This window comes from Stegostoma tigrinum, chromosome 15 (genome assembly GCF_030684315.1).
Source record: "Stegostoma tigrinum isolate sSteTig4 chromosome 15, sSteTig4.hap1, whole genome shotgun sequence".
NCBI lineage: Eukaryota > Metazoa > Chordata > Chondrichthyes > Orectolobiformes > Stegostomatidae > Stegostoma > Stegostoma tigrinum.
The window spans coordinates 73,464,748-73,483,591 of record NC_081368.1 but is presented as its reverse complement, the minus strand read 5'-3'; the positions used below and the strand labels follow the sequence as shown (position 1 = coordinate 73,483,591).

Below are 18,844 nucleotides of genomic sequence, written 5' to 3'. Positions count from 1 at the left end.
TGCTAAACGAATATTTCTCACCTGTTTTCACTCAGGAAAAGGAGAATATTGTAGAGGAGAAGACTGAGATACGGGCTATTAGACTTGAAAGGATTGAGGTTAGTAAGGAGGAGGTGTTATCAATTTTAGAAGACGTGAAGGTAGATAAATCCCCTGAGCTGGATGGGATTTTTCCGAGGATTTTGTGGGAAGCTAGGGAGTAGATGGTGGAGCCTTTGGCTTTGATCTTTGAGTTGTCATTGTCTTCAGGTTTCGTACCAGAGGACTGGAGGATTGCAAATGTTGTGCCCTTGTTCAAGAAGGGCAGTGGAGATGACCCAGATAATTATAGACCAGTGAGCCTTATGTCTGTTGTAGGAAAAGTTTTGGAAAGGATGATAAGAGATAGGATTTATAGTCATCTAGCAAGCAACAATTTGACTGGAGATAGTCAACATGGATTCGTCAAGGGCAGATCGTGTCTCTCAAACCTCATCAAGTTTTTTGAAAAGTTGACCAAGCATGTGGATGAGTTGGGCAGTTGACGTGGTATACATAGACTTCAGTAAAGCCTTTGATAAGGTTCCACATGGTAGGCTATTGGAGAAAATGCGGAGGCATGGGACTGAGGGAGATTTAGCAGTTTGGATTAGAAACTGGCTTTCTATAAGAAGGCAACGATTGGTGGTTGATGGAAAATATTCAGCCTGGAGTCTGGTTACTAGTGGTGTGCCACAATGACCTGTTTTGGGACCACTGCTGTTTGTCATTTTTATAAATAACTTGGACGCAGGCTTAACTGGATGGGTTAGTAAGTTTGCAGATGACACTAAAGTCGGTGGAATGGTGGACAGTGTGGAAGAATGTTGCAGGTTGTAGGGAGACTTGGATAAACTGCAGAATTGGGCTGAAAGGTGGCAAATGGAGTTCGATGCAAATACATGTGAGGTGGTTCACTTTGGTAAGAATAATAGAAAGACAGAATACTGGGTCAATGGAAAGATTCTTGGTAGTGTGGATATACTGAGGGATCTCGGTGCCCATGTACATAAATTCCTGAAAGTTGCCACCCAGGTTGATAGTGCTGTTAAGAAGGCATACGGTGTGTTAGGTTTTATTGGTAGAGGGATTGAGTTCCGGAGCTGTGATGTCATGCTGCAACTGTATAAAACGTTAGTGCAGCCTCACTTGGAATATTGCGTGCAGTTCTGGTCGCCCCATTACAGGAAGGATGTGGAAGCAGTGGAAACGTGCAGAGGAGATTTACCAGGATGTTGTCTGGTCTGGAAAGAACGTCTTATGAGGAAAGTCTGAGGGACTTGGGTCTGTTCTCATTGGAGAGAAGAAGGCTAAGAGGGGATTTAATAGAGACATACAAGATGATCAGAAGGTTAGATAGGGTGGACAGTGAGAGTCTTTTTCCTAGGATGACGACATTAGCTTGTACGAGGGGGCATAACTGCAAATTGAGGGGTGATAAATTTAAGACAGATGTCAGAGGCGTGTTCTTTACTCAGAGAGTGGTAACGGCGTGGAATGCCCTGCCTGCCAATGTAGTTAACTCAGCCACATTAGGGGCATTTAAACAGTCGTTGGATAAGCATATGGATGATGATGGGATAGTGTAGGGGGATGGGCTTAGATTAGCTCACAGGTCGGCGCAACATCAAGGGCCAAAGGGCCTGTTCTGCGCTGTTTTGTTCTAAGTTCTATGTCCCATGAAGAAAGATTGGAAAATTCGGGAACATCAGCTTGGGCCTCTTGATTAATAAGTTAGTAAAAAGCTCTGTCAAATCCTTCAGCCCTGCAGACCCTGCAAAGTCCTCCTTATTATCATCTTCACCAAAATTGGGAGAGCTGTCTCATAGTCTAGTCAAGTAGCTGCCTGACACAGTGATAGTCATGGAATCATACCTTACAGACTATCACAGACACCACCATTGTCATCCCAAGATATATCCTGTCTCACCAGCAGGACAGACCCAGTAGAGGTAACAGCACAGTGGTATACAATGAGGAGGAAGTTGCCTGGGAGTCTTCAACATTGACTCTGGATCTCGTGACATCTCAATGCTTCAGTTTAAACATGGGTAAGAAAACCTCCTGCTAAATACCACTTTCTGTGCTCCTTCGACTTATGAATCAGTACTCCACTACTATAAAGATCACTTGGACGAAGCACGGAGGGTGGCATGTGTGCAAAATGTACTCTGGGTGGATGTTTCAAAATCCACCAAGACTGGCTTAGTAGCAGCAGTGCTGATTAAGCTGGTGGAGTCCCAAATGGTTCAGCTGCTGGGCTGGGTCTGCAGCTGGCTGTGGGGAACAAAAGGGAAAAACACACTTGACCTCATCCTCACCAATCTGCCAGCTGCAAATGCATCTGTCCATGACAGTATCGGTAAGAGTGACCACTACACAGTCCTTGTGGAAACCAAGTTCTGCCTTCACACTGAGATTACTCTACATCATGTGTGGCACTATCACTGTGTCAAATGTGACTGACTTTGAAAAGATCTAGCAACTCAAGACTGGGCACCTATGAGGCTCCTGGGCCATCAACAACATTACCATCAAGCCAGGGGATCAACCCTGATTCAATGGAGACTGCAGGCATGTCAGGAATGTCAGGAATAGCATCAGGCATACCTAAATCAGGTCTCAGCCTGATGAAGCTTCCAAACAGGACTACTTGTATGCCAAACAGAATAAGCAGCAAATGATAGAGAGAGCTAGAAGATCAGCTCTATTCTTTCAGTCCTGCCACATGAAGTCAAGAATGGCGAAGGGCAATTAAACAATTCACTGGAGGAGGAGGTTTCTCAAATATCCCTGTACTCAATGATGGAAGACCTCAAAACATTTGTACAAAAGACATCGCTGAAACATTTGCAGCAAGAAGTGCCAAGTTGATGATCCACCTCAGCCTCCTCAAGTGGTACCTAGCATCACAGATACCAGTCTCCAGTCAATTTGATTCACTCCACATGATATTAAGAAATGGTTGGAAGCACTGGATACTGTAAAGCATATGGGCCTTCACATTCCGGCAATAGTTGACCCAGTGAGATATCAAGGAGCCCTAGCAAAACTGGAATCAATGTGAATCAGGGCAAAAGCTCATACGTGGCACATTGCAAGATGGTTATGACAGTTGGTGGTCAGTCATCTCAGCTCCATGACATCTTAGCAGGTGTTCCTCAGGGTAGTGTTCTAGGCCCAAACATCTTCAGCTGCTTCATCAATGACCACCCCTCTCCCATCATTAGCCCAGAAGTGGGGATGTTAACTAGTGATTGCACAATATTCAGCACCATTTGCAACTCCTCAGACACTGAAGTGTCTATTTTCAAATCTAACAAAATTTGGACAATATCCAGACTTGGGTTGACAAGTGCCAGGTAATGGCCGTCTCTAAAAAGAGACAATCTAACCACAACCCCACAATATTCAATAAATCACTGAATGACACATAATCAAAATCCTGGGCGTTACCACTGACCTGAAATTCAACTGGACTTGCCACATAGTGGCTACAAGCATAGGTAGCAGCTAGAAATACTGTGGTGAGTAACTCACCTCCTGAGTAACTCACTTTCCCAAAACTTGTCCAACATTTACAAGGCACAAGTCAGGAGTGTGATGGAATACTCCTCACGTGCCTGGATGGATGCATCACATCCATAAACATCCACTCCCTCCACCATCAATATTCAGTAGGAACAGCTTGTACTACATACAAGATGCACTGCAAAAATTCACCAAACATCCTTAGGTACAATCTTTGAAACCCATGACTATTTTTAACGAGAAGGATGAGGGCAGCAGATACATGGAAATACCATTCACTGCAGGTACCTCTTCAAGTTCCTTACTGTCATGGTTTGAAAAATGTATTACAGTTCAGTTTTGCTGAGTGAAAATCCTGGAATTTCCTCCCTAACATCTTCTGGGTATCACTCCACCTGAAGAACTGCAGCTGCTCAAGAAAGCATCTCAACAGCAGCTTCTCAAGGGCACCTAGAAATGAGCAATAAATGCTGGCAAGGTCGTGATGTCCTTATCCCATCAGTGAACCAAAGGAAGGTATGTTCAAATTGGCTTTGCTCTATTTGAATTATTAACATTGTTTGCTTATTTCTGGGCAGGATTTCTAGAACAGGGTCTGCTGGTTAAAGACTTGAAGAAGTTACGAGATCATTGCATAAATACCCTGCAGTTTAAGTTGGATGTCTTTGCAGTTTTACCCACCGACCTGGGTTACTTGGCAGTAGGATTCCATTACCCAGAGCTTCGATTCAATCGCCTGCTGAAATTGCCACGGGTATTTGAGTTTTGTGATCGGACTGAGACCAGAACAAATTACCCAAATGTCTTTCGAATTGGCAACCTGCTGCTCTATCTGCTGATCATCATTCACTGGAATGCTTGCCTTTACTATGCCATCTCCAAAAGCATTGGCTTTGGCTCAGATAGCTGGGTCTATCCCAACATCTCAGACCCTTACCATGGTTACCTGGCAAGAGAATATATTTACTGCCTGTATTGGTCAACGCTGACGCTCACCACCATAGGGGAGACGCCAGCACCAGTCCTCGATGTGGAATTCTTGTTTGTGGTGTTCGATTTCCTGGTAGGAGTGCTGATCTTTGCCACCATTGTGGGTAATGTAGGGTCAATGATATCCAACATGAATGAAAGCCGTGCAGACTTCCAGACCAAAGTTGATGCCATCAAGCACTACATGCAATTCCGAAAGGTCAGCAAAGAGGTGCAGACCCGTGTTATTAAATGGTTTGATTATCTCTGGGTGAACAAGAAAAATGTTGATGAACGTGAAGTGCTGAGAGGTTTGCCAGACAAACTGAAGGCAGAAATTGCCATCAATGTACATCTGGACACTCTCAAGAAGGTGAGAATCTTTCAGGACTGTGAGGCTGGCCTCCTGGTGGAGTTGGTGCTGAAGCTCACACTCCAGGTTTTCAGCCCTGGGGATTACATCTGTCGCAAGGGAGACATTGGGAAAGAGATGTACATCATTAAGGAAGGAAGACTGGCAGTGGTGGCAGATGATGGGGTGACACAGTACGTCACCCTGAGTGCAGGTAGCTGCTTCGGAGAGATCAGTATCTTAAACATGCAGGGCAGTAAAATGGGCAACAGAAGGACAGCAAATATCCGGAGTATTGGGTACTCCGATCTCTTCCGTTTATCAAAAGATGACCTAATGGAAGCCTTGGTTGAGTTTCCAGAAGCTAAGAAGGATCTAGAAGAGCGAGGCAAGGAGATTTTGTTAAAAGAAGGATTGCTGGACGAAGGGCATGTGGAGGTGGTCATGGGAATGAAAGACATGGAGGAGAAAGTAGAAAGACTTGAATCAAATCTTGTTTCCTTACAGGCACGGTTTGCCAGGCTGTTGAATGAGTACAACTCCACTCAGCAGAAATTCAAACAGAGAATCACAAGCATTGAAAAGAAACTAATGCAACTTGATATTGAGTGTGTTTCTGATGGTTTAGACAGTGTGAGTGAGACTGAAAGAAGTAAAAGTGAGAATGATAAGCACTGGAAAAGTTGCTGTGTCTAGTTAAGGTCAGCCTGGGCAAAGGTCAGACATGTTTTCTCAATTTGTTAATATCATTCACAAGGTTTATTGAGCTCACTGTGCAACTTTGTTGGAAAGCAAAGGGAAATTACAAAAAGAAACTACTAAAAATACAAAAATAATTAGAACATAGAACATAGAACAGAACATAGAACAGCACAGCACAGAACAGGCCCTTCAGCCCACAATGTTGTGCCGACCATTGATCCTCATGTATGCACCCTCAAATTTCTGTGACCATATACATGTCCAGCAGTCTCTTAAATGACCCCAATGACCTTGCTTCCACAACTGCTGCTGGCAACGCATTCCATGCTCTCACAACTCTCTGCGTACAAAATATTCTATAGACACATAAATGATGAAATGAAATCAAGATAAGGATAGACCCTCATTGGAATTACACAATCTTATCTCAGGCAATAACAAATCAATAATGAAAGAGAAAATTTCTGGGAGATTGGTGGGGTGAATGTTATTTAGAAGAGATCAAAAACAGTTATCAAGATGTTTAAAAAGAGAAGACAACTGATAAATTAATCAAATGAAGTGTCTAAAATTCTGGATACAGCGCATCTACTTAGAATTAGAGGTTTGGGAAGGGAAATAGAGGCATGATTTAAGAAAAGGCAATTGCGTCAGATGGGCACTAATATGACACATACATTTAGAAAGGGGGCTGGACCTAATTCAGCCAACAGTTGGTAAGTTAGCTTAACATTGGTGAGAAGGTTATCATTTCTTTACTCAAAGGTGGGATGGGGCGGATGCAAAAATGTAGGAGGTATCATGTTATTAGTTACTGCAGTAAGGAGGGATGATACCTATGAAGGGTCATCAAATAAAGCTTTGTTAGTATAACTTCAGAATAAAAAGTATGCAGTCACACAGTTAGGAGTGCATTATAAACTGCCAATCTATGGGTAATTGAGGAGCAGATATGTAATCAATTCACTAAGGCATGAAAAAAATGATAGAGTCATTACATTAAGGATGTCAAATACTCCATATTAACTGGAATAATCATAGCACAAAATATTTAGAAGGGCAGACTTCTTGTAATGCATTCAGGAGAGCTCTTTATGTCAACATAAATGGAGCTACAAGGGACAGCACAGTGCTGGACCTAATTTGGTGAAATGAAGCAAGACAGATATTCAAGGTGACAGAGAGGGAGCATTTTACTGATAGTGACCATGACGCTATATGTTTTAAATTTATTATGGAAAAGGAGAAAGATGTTCAGCAAAAAAGGGTTTGAACTAAGATAAGGTAGATATTATGAGAGTTATAGAGTCACACAGCACTGAAACATATCCTTCGGCCCAACTTGTCCATGCTGCCCAGATTTTCCAAACCAAACTAGTCGCGTTTGATGTTTTTTGGCCCATATTCCTCTAAACCTTTACAGTTCATATACTTGTCCAAATGTCTTTCAATTATTGTAACTGTGCCTCCACCTACCACTTAATCTGGCAGTTCATTCCATAGTAGTAGGGGAATGGAACGCTTTGCCTGCAACGGTAGTAGATTCGCCAACTTTAAGATACATTTAAGTCTTCATTGGACAAGCATATGGACGTACATGGAATAGTGTAGGTTAGATGGGCTTGAGATTGGTATGACAGGTCGGCAGAACATCGAGGGCCGAAGGGCCTGTACTGTGCTGTAATGTTCTATGTTCTATGTTCTATATACCGCTATCTGCATGAAAAAAGTTTTTGCTCAGGTTCCTTTTAAACCTTTCCCCTCTCACTTTAAAACTATGCTCTCTAGTTTTGAATCCCTATAACCCTAGGGTAAAGATCTTTGCCCTACTTACCTATGCTCCTCATGACTTTATAAACTTATATAAGGTCACCTTCAACCTTCAATGCTCCAGGAAAGAAGTCCCAACCTACCCCTATAACACAAACCCTCTGGTCCTGGTGACATCCTTGCAAATCTTTTCTGCACCCTTTTTAATTTAATAACATCCTTCCGATAGCAGTGAAACCCGAGCTGTACACAGTACTCCAAAAATAAGACAGAATCTGGCCAAAATTGCTGGGAACAGCTACTGAGAAAAAAATCTTTAGCAAAACAGTGAGAGACATTCGAAAAGGTGCTGGTGATAGTATAGATTAGATTCCCTACAGTGTGGAAACAGGCCCTTCGGCCCAACAAGTGCATACCGCCCCTTGCAGCATCCCACCCAGACCCATCCCCCTATAACCACCACACGCCCCTGAACACTATGGGCAATTTAGCATGGCCAATCCACCTAGTCAGCACATCTTTGGACTGTGGGAGGAAACTGGAGCACCCGGAGGAAACCCACGCAGACACGGGGAGAATGTGCAAACTCCACACAGACTGAGGCTGGAATCAAACCCGGGTATTTGGTGCTGTGAGGCTGCAGTGCTAACCACTGAGCCACTGTGCCGCCCAACATGTACAGTCCCAACATGTTCCCTTTAGGGCAAAATGTAAGAGCAACAAGCTCCAGAGGACCCTAGATGTCTAGGAATATTCAGGACATAATAAAAAGGAAAAGGCAGATGAATAATAGGTGCAAAGGGAGAAAAAAAACTGAGGCCTAGAGAAGTATAGAATTGTAGCAGAATCTCAAGAAAGCAATTAGGACAGCAAAGAGGGGGCATGAGAATACAATGGCTGGGCGAAGTTAGGACAATTCCCAAAGATATTTTGCAAGTGTATCAACGGGAAAGGAATAACCAGGAAACAGCAGAACCTATTAGGGACCAAGGGGGCAATTTGTCCGTGAGTCCAGAGAACATTACTAAATGCTAAACAAGTGCATTACATTGTCTTTACTCAGGAGAAGGATGCAAGTACAAAATTTGGGAAGAGGGTCTGTCAGGTTCTTGTGCAGATTGATATAAGTAGTGAGGAACTATTGAAGGTTTTGGAGGTTTTTAATGTGGATAAATTCCCAGGGCCAGATGAGTCATACCCTAGGCTGCTTTGGGAAAGAGAGAGCTAGTCCTGACTAAATTTTTAAACCTGGCAACGGGGTAGTGGCAGAGGACTAGAGGACAGATAATGTGGTTCCTCCTTACATCAACGGTGGTAGAGATTGTGTAGGGAATTATAGATTGTGAGTCTGATATCAGTCGTAGGAAACTTGTTGGAGAAAGTATCGAAGGAGAAAATTAATTTCCATTTAGTGAGGCAAGACTTGACCAGATATAGCACGGATCTGTCAGAGATAGGACATGCCTAATGAATTTGATTAAACCATTTGAGGAGGTGACCAAATATGCAGATGAGGTTAAGGCATTTGATGTAGTTCATGCGGATTTTGGCACGGCCTTTGAAAAAGCTCCACTTGGGATCAAGGAAACAAAGTAATAGATCATAGGATCTCGGCAAGTTGAATCCAAAACTGGCTTAGTGACTGAAGACAGAGGGTACTGGTAGAAGGCTGTTTGTCTGCCTGGAGACTAGTGTGCAGTGACATACTATGGAGATTAGTGCTGGGTTCCTTCTAGGGTAATGATACCCGTAAATCGTGTTGATGAGAATGTGGCAGTAAGTTTGTGAATGACAGAAAGATTGTCTGGGTGGATGAGAGTGAGGTCAAAAGTCTTAGATTATGGAAGATATGGCCAGGTTGGTCAGATCAGCAGATCAATGGCAACATTGACAAATGTGAAGTGATGCACCTTGGGAGAAGTAACAAAACAAAGGAGTACCCAATGAATGGAAGGACACTAGGAAGCTCAGAGGAACACAGGGATCTTGGAGTGTTTGTCCAGAGATCCCTAAAAGTGACAAGACAAGCTAATAGAGTGGTTAAAAGAGCATATGGATACTTGCCTTTATTAGTTGGGAGCATAGATTATAAGAACAGGGAAGTCATGTTACAGCTGTACAAATCTTGGTTGGGTCACAGCTGGGACACTCTGCGCAGTTCCAGACACCACACTGTTGGAAGGATGCAATTGTGCTGAAGGGGTGAAGAGGAGATTCATCACAATGATGCCTGGGATGGAGCATTTCAGGTATGAAGACAGACTTGATGAGCTCAGGTTGTTTTCTTTGGAGCAGAAAGGTTGAGGGAGGAACTGACAGAGGTGTGTAAGATTATGAGGGGCATGGACAAGATGAATAGGATGCCTTAATCAAACAGTCAACAACAAGAGAGCACGCTTTTAAAGTGAAAGGCAGGTTTAAAGGGGATGTGAGAAAACAATTTTTCACGAAGAGGGTAGTAGGAGTCTAGAAAGCACTGCTTTGGAGGTAAATGTTACAGGTAGCCTATTTGGATGAGCAACTGAAGTGTCATAACATTCAAGGACATGGTCTTGTGTCGAAAAGTGTGACTAGTGTTGGTGATCATATATTTTTGGTGGTACAGACTCAATGGGCTGAAGGGCTTCTCTTGTACTGTATGATTCTATGATTCAATGATTCAAAGATTCAAGGAAAATCTAGAAACTAAAAATATAGTAAAGATTATTCAGCACAAAGTTCAAAAGTGGTCTTGCTGAATTAATGAGTTGGTGAGAGTCACAAATATTTTAGTTGTTTCCTTAAAGTTGTGGTCAAAAAGAAGTTAAAAGTTTTTTTAAAAGAGAGTTAGACATCTTTAAAGTTGTATTTAGATATGGAAGTGTGTAGTTTTACCCTCAGAATGTATGAGAGAATTTAAAAAGTTCAGCAGCAAACCTATTCTGCTGAAAGGCAAGTTTGCTTTATTCCAGTCCTCTTACTCTTGAGGTAACGAAAGAAGCTATCCTCCACACACACACACACACACACACACACACACAGTCATACACACAAAAAGATGAAGAATCAAAACAATAGTTACAGACAAGATGGATCAAGGTCTGTACTGCTGAATGCAGAATTGGTATTTTGAAGTTGGAATGTTGTACTTCCTGGAGTTTCATTAGCGGGAATTTTGTATTGGTCAAGGTGAGAGGGATCACAGGAGGCAAGTGGATTAACCAATGTCAGCATTGAGCGGCCATGGTTCTGACACAGCATGCTAATGTCGCTCAGTGAAGATTCTCAATATCCTTCAAATTAAGTACCAAGAAAGGCAATCCAGCAGCAAGTCCAGCATCAAGGTGTTAATCATGAAAGATTAGCTTGGACTTTGTCACTCATTTGATTGACACCAGAGTACTGAAGTAACATCTCGACTCAAAACTTGCAGGCATGAGGACAATAAGAATAATTTAAAGATCCTCAAGGCATCTGTCAAGAGGTCAAAAATACCCACCGATTCATGGGAGACTTGTGGCAAACAAAATGGAAAAGTTTCATCAGTAAGGCACTGAACACAATCTGAAATTTAATCAGGAAAGGCAGAGGTGAAGAGGAGGATCACTCGACCTCACTGTTCAAGCATGTTGAAGAGTCTGTAGATTATAAAGTGGACTTAACAGTCATTTCAGTATCTGGCAAACCAGGGTGAAAAACTAACTGAGATTGTCCAAGGAAAAGAAGGATTCTCAGCCAATGCCTTTAGCTCCTACCACACAAAAAGACTGTAATTTCATTGTCATACCAACCAGCCTATGAGTTTACCAGCTTGTGATTAATGATGTAGAACTATGTGTTACAGACAAATGTTACTTGGGTGCTAAATTCAGATTAATTATTTCATAAGGAATACTTCTACCTGAAATGCAGCATCCATCTCATCTGTATGCCTTGTAATCCAGGTCTGACAGTTGGAAAACTAATTTGGTGCAAACCTCATTGCCAATTTTTTTAATATACATCAAAAACACAGCATCACTATCACTTAAACATGAGCATTTATCAAACTGTTCCACATTTCACAAAGCAAACAATAAAAATTTTCCGTAATACTATAGTGGAGCATTACTGTCACAAGCCAGAAGTACTTGTGGTTAAAAAAAAATCCCTAATCAAAAATGTCCACAGGAATCCTTTGAACACCAATCAAATCATTCATCTGCAGAAACATCCAGACAAGTATGAAATTTTACATTTGTATTACTTCTACAGGTTATGATTTAATTGCCCAAAGCTAAAATGGTAATTGAATTCCTTTAATCCTATTTCACTTCCAGAATGGAGAATAAACATAAAAGTGCCTATTTAAAACAAAAACGATAAATGTACACAGACTGCAAGCCCTTCATGTGCGCTTGAATACACAAAGTACCCACTGAAAATTCCTAATCCTCATTACATGGCTTAAGCAAAGTTAATGAAATCAAATTCCCTCTTCATAGTTAAGGTAATTTCCAGTGTTTGAGTGTCTGTGTTGAAACGTGCTTTTCCATTCTTACTGTCCACTGAATGAGGCAGGTGCAATCCGAGTTTACTGCAAAACAATAGAAATAACGACAGTAAGATGGCAGACTGAGGACAGCTATTTTATAAATCTACAAATGAGCATTAAGTTTGGGACTACTGCCATCAGAGATGCCCTTGTTCCTCACTTTCTGGCATTGGATCTCCCTTCCCTCACCTTGCTCTCTGTGATCAGAGACCTCTGCTTCCCTTCTCTGTGATCAGAAATCACCATTGCTCATGGCCCATGCCTACTGTTGAGTACAGGAGCAGGGATATCTTGCTACAACTGAGTAGGGCCTTAGTAAATATTATGTGCAATTTAGGTCTCCTTATCTGAGGAAGATATGGAGAGAGTGCAATGAAGGTTCACCAGATTCCTGGGATGGCAAGACTGACATATGAATGGAGGCTAGATCAGTCAATATTGTATTCACTGGAGTTTAGAAAAATGACAGGGAGTCTCAAGGGAACCTACAAAATTCTAATCGAACTAAACAGGGTAAATGAAAACAGAAAATGCTGGAGGAACTCGGCACGTCTAGCAGCATGTGTAGAGAAAAGATATAATAAGACTGTAAAATACATGAGCAAAATTACACCATGCAGGTCATTGATTCGACTCCACCATTTGATCATGGTTGATAGGTTTTTCAACTCCATTCCCCTGCCTTCCCCCCATAACCTTTCATTGCCTTACGAAGCAAGAAGGTATCTATCTCGGTCTTAAATACACTCAACGATTTAGCCTCCACAGCGTTCTACAGAAATGAGTTCCACATATGAACCAGCCTCCGGTTGAAAAATTCCTCCTCTTTTCAGTCTGAAAGAGTTGCCCCTTCAGTCTGAGGCTGTGCCCTTGGGTTCTAGTGCAAACATATTCTCCACTTCTGCTAGATCCAGACCTCTCAGTATTCTGTAATCTTCAATAGGATATCCCCTCATCCTTCTAAACTCCATCAACTGGAGAGTCCTCAACTGTTGCTCATATGGTGACCTTTCCAGGACCATTCTTGTAACCCTCCGCTGGATCCCCTCCAACACCAGCATCCTTCTTTAGATCCGGGGCTCAAAACTGCTCACAATATCCTAACCTGTTCTTCCTCTCACTCATCCCTTCCTCCCACCCCAAGCCGCACCCCCATCTACCTACTAACCTCATCCCACCTCCTTGACCTGTCCGTCTTCCCTGGACTGACCTATCCCCTCCCTACCTCCCCACCTATACTCTCTCCACCTATCTTCTTTTCTCTCCATCTTCGGTCCGCCTCCCCCTCTCTCCCTATTTATTCCAGAACCCTCACCCCATTCCCCTCTCTGATGAAGGGTCTAGGCCCGAAACGTCAGCTTTTGTGCTCCTGAGATGCTGCTTGGCCTGCTGTGTTCATCCAGCCTCACATTTTATTATCTTGGATTCTCCAGCATCTGCAGTTCCCATTATCTCTCACAATATTTCAAATGTGTTTTGGCCAGAACCTTATACAGGCTCAGCACTACATCTCTGCTCTTGTGATGAATACAAATATTGCATTTGTCTTCCTAACTGTCAAGTGAACCTGCATGTTAACCTTAAGAGAATCCTGAACTAGGACTCCTAGTTCATTGTCCCATTGTACTTTAGGCTTCTGAAGCCTTTCTTCATTTAGAGAATAGTCTACACCTCTTGAGGTTACAGTCCTCAGCACAGACTCTCAATCTCACAGCAGACGCAGCGAGGCAGTCTCCTAGCTTGACATGGTGGTGTCCCGGCCTGGCGTGGCCTGGCAGTCTCTTGGCCCAACATGGTGATCTCACAATGGTTCGATGTGCTATTTGCTCAGTGGCATGTAGCTATTTCCTGGCCCGACATGGTGGTTTCCCAGCTTGATGTGGTAGTGTCCTGGCCTGGCTTGGCAGTCTCCTGGCCTGGCATGGCAGTTTCTTGGCCTAGTGTCCCAATCATCCAGCCTGATGTGGGTGTCACTTGGCAGCACATGGTGGTTGCTCGACCTTGCATGGCACTTTTTCGGCAGCCTGTGACTGTCTTTTGGCCTGGTGTGCTCTCAGCATGGACTTCCAAGGTGACTCCAGAGCAGTCTGCTGGCCTCATGAGCCTCAAAGTGAAACTCCGCAGTCTGAAGTCAAGGCCCAATGTGCACTGGAGACTAGATGCCAGCATGGACTGTGTTGGAAGGACTGTTGTTTCAATGTCAGATTCATACAGCATGGAAACTTTTGATCCAACTACATTCCCAAACTAAACTAGTCCCACATGGCAGCGGTTAGCCCATATCCCTCCAAGCATTTCCTATTCATGTACCTATCCAAATATCTTTTAAACATCCACCACTTTCTCTGACATTCATTCCACACATAAAAAGGTTGCCCATCATGTCCTTTTTAAATCTCTTTCCCCTCTCACCTTAAAATATGCCCCCTAATTCTGAACTCACCCACCCTATGGAAAAGACTCCTATCATGCCAGATTTCCAGAATCTGCAGTATTGCCTTTGGAAAGCACTTAGCAGCTAAACTGCAAAATCCCAAAGTTGACAGCCTAGCAGATATGAAGTGAAAAAATCCAAGAGTAAATTAACTCAGAAATACAAGTCATCACTTTAAAGTATTTCAGCCCAACTACTTATCATTCACTGGCTGCTTAACCATTTAGATTTACTGCGAACAAAAGCTTCAACAAATAAAAATAACAGCATTGTTATTGTGGCTCAAATATTCCATATTACATATCATTTGATGGCAAGGAAAACTATTTGCCATGTGTCAGCTAAGAACTCCAAAAGTTTACAAATTTTCTAAATTTATATTGATGTGCACCTGTTCCAAAAGAGTGTAATCTCTGACTTACTACTAAATACCATATGAAAATCTTTTGCTGCTGTATTTTGGAATGTAGCTGTCACATCCGCACCTATTCCAAGCACAAGACAAAATTTTACTTGTGTTTAAAATAATTTTTACACCTAATCACAACAAACTGTTGTTCTGAACTTTTCATTTCTCTATTTTCTAATTTATTCCAATGTTATGCAATGTTGGACCTTTTATTTCTTTATTTTCTTAATTTTTTTTCTTCATTTTTTTTCCTAAGAACTTGTACAGAAGATCTGTACCGAGGTACTTTGTACCTAAGGTGGCAATGCAAGTGGTAACTTATAAACATTTCACTGCACTCACTTAAGTGTATGCGACGATGATGTTAATTTATTTCTATTCTACCTAATAATCCCAGAACCTCTCAATTTCTCACACTGTATTTTCTTTGCCACTTCTTTGCCCATTCTTCTAACAGCCTCAAGACTACCTGCCCCTCCAACTAGCTTTGTGAAATTCTTCCACAGCCTCAAGACTACCCGTCCCTCCAACTAGCTTTGTGCCATCTGAAAACTTAGAAACAATGCCTTCAGTTCCTTTGTCTAACTCGTTAGTGTATAATGTGGATAGTTGTGGTTCAAACATCGACCTCTGTGGACCTTCCCGTAAAAGATCCCTTTATCCCACGGTCTGCCTTCTGCCAGTATCTCATCCTTTAGCAGCCTCCTGTGCAGCACTTTGTCAAAGACTTCCTGGAAATCCAAATAGATCATGTCCACTGGCTTTCCTTTGTCTAACTTGTTCATTACTTCCTCAAAGAATTCTAACAGATTTGTCAGGCATGACCTCCCCTTGATGAAATCATGCTGCCTCAGCCCTATTATCCTGTAATTCCAAGTACTCCATAATCTTATCCTTAACAATGGGCTCTAAAATTTGACCAATGATACAGGTCAGGCTAACCAGCTTATAATTTCCTGTCTTCTGCCTCCCTCCTTTCTTAAACAGGGGGATGTTACCTTAGCCATTTTCTAGACCCCTGAGAACCTCCACTATTCCCCAATGATTCCGGAAAGATCACTATCAATGCCTCTACTATCTCCTCAGCTATTTCCTTCAAAACTCTGGGGTCTTGTCCATCTGGCCTGGGTGACTTTTCAGCTTCCCCAGGGCTTTCTTCTTAGCGATAGCCACCGTACTCACCACTGCCTCCCGACTCCCTTGATGATTTGATATGCTGCTGGTGTCTTCCACTAAGAAGACTGTTGCAAAGTAACAATTCAGTTTCCCCACTATTTCTCTGCTCTCCATTACTACTTCTGCAGAGTCATTTTCCAGTGGTCCAACGTCTAGTCTTGTCTCTTTTTTTTTATATTTCTAAAAGAACTCTTGCACTCTTTTTTATATTATTAGATTTAAGCAGAAGGGCCACTATACCTGAAACATTTAACTCTGTTTTCTCTCCACAGAACCTGCAAGACTTGCTGAGTTTCTCTACCAATATCTGTTTTTGCTTCAGATTTTCTCCAATTGCAGTTCAAGTTTTATTAAATGACATCTTTTATTGTTTTCTAGCTTGGCAGATTTTTGATTAAGCACAGTGTAACAGGGCAAATAATTAGCTGAAGGATCGAATAGGCCAAGGACATGTGGCTCCTCTTTATCTAAAGGGCAAGACCTCAGTATTCTTTGGCCATCTTCTGCCTGACATTGGGTGGTAGGGAATTAATACTCACAGAAGGGGGCTTCGGTCAGGTGGAAGATAGAAACTGGAGTGCTAAGAAGTTTCAAGACAACTAATAGAAAAATGAGAAGGGATGCAGCAGAGGACTTAAAGGGATGGTTGACAGTGAAAAAGTTGAAGGCCCAGCAATGCTTATGCTATCAGTCTTAAATATAGACACAAACAAAAATGCAATCATACAATGCCCTCCACCCCATTGAATCACTCAAAGCACTTTACAAACTATGAAGAACTTTTGATTTGCAGGAATACACTTATTGTCTTGTAGGGAATGCAGTAGGCAATTTGCATGCAGCAAGTTCCTATAAGCCTCACTGTCAAAGAACATAGAATAGTACAGCACAGTACAGGCCCTTCGGCCCACAATGTTGTGCCAACTTATTATCCTACTAAGGTCAAACTACCCTGCATACCCCTATATTTTACTATCCTCCATGTGCCAATCCAAGATTCGCTTGAAAGTTTCTCATGAATCTGACTCCATTACCACTGCCGGCAGCGCATTCCACACACCCATCATTCTCTGTGTAAAGAACCTACCTCTGACATCTCTCCCATACCTTCCACCAATCACCTTAAAATTATGCCCCCTTGTACTAGTCATATCCGGCCTGGGAAGAAGTCTCTGACTATCCACTCTATCTTTGCCTCTCATCATCTTGTACACAAGGATATGCTTCGATCACAAGGATAAATGCTGGATTCATTCAAATTCTCAACATTGCATCTTAAGAAGCCCAGCTCCATTACACTGGTAAACCAATTTATTTTCTAACCAACCATTATCAGAATCGAGTATCTGAATGCGATAACTTGACGAGAGGGTGAGTGACGTTTTGTCAGATTTGAGCTGTGGTCACCAGAGCAAGTTGAGAAAGCAGGTCTTGCCTTGTGTCTCTTCACCCACAGCCTCGGGCAGACTTCCTGACATTTCATAGGAAGGCCTTACTTCAGCAATGTCTCTCACTTACTAGTCAGGTGATCGAAGAGCAAGAAAGCGTTCTTTAATGTCCAGAGTGACGTCTGCTGGTTTGCAATCTGGCAGCTTGATTTTTATCTGAAAACAGTTTTGAAAATAAAAATCAAAAGTTGTCGACAGTAAATTCAACAATTCAAAAACCTGAAATAATTTCAGTATAATAAAATGTGAGGCTGGATGAACACAGCAGGCCAAGCAGCATCTCAGGAGCACAAAAGCTGACGTTTCGGGCCTAGACCCTTCATCAGAGAGGGGGATGGGGGGAGGGAACTGGAATAAATAGGGAGAGAGGGGGAGGCGGACCGAAGATGGAGAGTAAAGAAGATAGGTGGAGACAGTGTAGGTGGGGAGGTAGGGAGGGGATAGGTCAGTCCAGGGAAGACGGACAGGTCAAGGAGGTGGGATGAGGTTAGTAGGTAGCTGGGGGTGCGGCTTGGGGTGGGAGGAAGGGATGGGTGAGAGGAAGAACCGGTTAGGGAGGCAGAGACAGGTTGGACTGGTTTTGGGATGCAGTGGGTGGGGGGGAAGAGCTGGGCTGGTTGTGTGGTGCAGTGGGGGGAGGGGATGAACTGGGCTGGTTTAGGGATGCAGTAGGGGAAGGGGAGATTTTGAAACTGGTGAAGTCCACATTGATACCATATGGCTGCAGGGTTCCCAGGCGGAATATGAGTTGCTGTTCCTGCAACCTTCGGGTGGCATCATTGTGGCAGTGCAGGAGGCCCATGATGGACATGTCATCAAGAGAATGGGAGGGGGAGTGGAAATGGTTTGCGACTGGGAGGTGCAGTTGTTTGTTGCGAACTGAGCGGAGGTGTTCTGCAAAACGGTCCCCAAGCCTCCGCTTGGTTTCCCCAATGTAGAGGAAGCCGCACCGGGTACAGTGGATGCAGTATACCACATTGGCAGATGTGCAGGTGAACCTCTGCTTGATGTGGAATGTCATCTTGGGGCCTGGGATGGGGGTGAGGGAGGAGGTGTGGGGACAAGTGTAGCATTTCCTGCGGTTGCAGGGGAAGGTGCCGGGTGTGGTGGGGTTGGAGGGCAGTGTGGAGCGAACAAGGGAGTCACGGAGAGAGTGGTCTCTCCGGAAAGCAGACAAGGGAGGGGATGGAAAAATGTCTTGGGTGGTGGGGTCGGATTGTAAATGGCGGAAGTGTCGGAGGATAATGCGTTGTATCCGGAGGTTGGTATGGTGGTGTGTGAGAACGAGGGGGATCCTCTTGGGGCGGTTGTGGCGGGGGCGGGGTGTGAGGGATGTGTCGCGGGAAATGCGGGAGACGCGGTCAAGGGCGTTCTCGATCACCGTGGGGGGAAAGTTGCGGTCCTTAAAGAACTTGGACATCTGGGATGTGCGGGAGTGGAATGTCTTATCGTGGGAGCAGATGCGGCGGAGGCGGAGGAATTGGGAATAGGGGTTGGAATTTTTGCAGGAGGGTGGGTGGGA

General features: G+C 43.3%; 2 protein-coding genes across 5 annotated transcripts in view; one reads left to right on the top strand and one right to left on the bottom strand.

Annotated features, from left to right (window-relative positions):
- LOC125459006 (cyclic nucleotide-gated olfactory channel-like) overlaps window positions 1-5,566 on the top strand; it is a 126,813-nt gene extending 121,247 nt beyond the window's left edge. Inside the window, exon 7 of the mRNA XM_048544879.2 lies at window positions 4,128-5,566. Within this exon, the coding sequence (XP_048400836.1) occupies window positions 4,128-5,566 (1,439 nt within the window). The remainder of the gene's footprint in view (window positions 1-4,127) is intronic.
- Window positions 5,567-11,342: 5,776 nt separating this feature from the next.
- Window positions 11,343-18,844, bottom strand: part of dnaaf6 (dynein axonemal assembly factor 6) — a 53,174-nt gene continuing 45,672 nt past the window's right edge. For all 4 annotated transcript variants that reach the window (XM_048544377.1, XM_048544379.2, XM_048544380.1 and 1 more), the window contains 2 exons: window positions 17,393-17,478; window positions 11,343-11,897 (listed from right to left, as the gene is read on the bottom strand). In XM_048544377.1, the coding sequence (XP_048400334.1) occupies window positions 11,768-11,897; window positions 17,393-17,478 (216 nt within the window). In that variant the 3' untranslated portion in view covers window positions 11,343-11,767. The remainder of the gene's footprint in view (window positions 11,898-17,392; window positions 17,479-18,844) is intronic.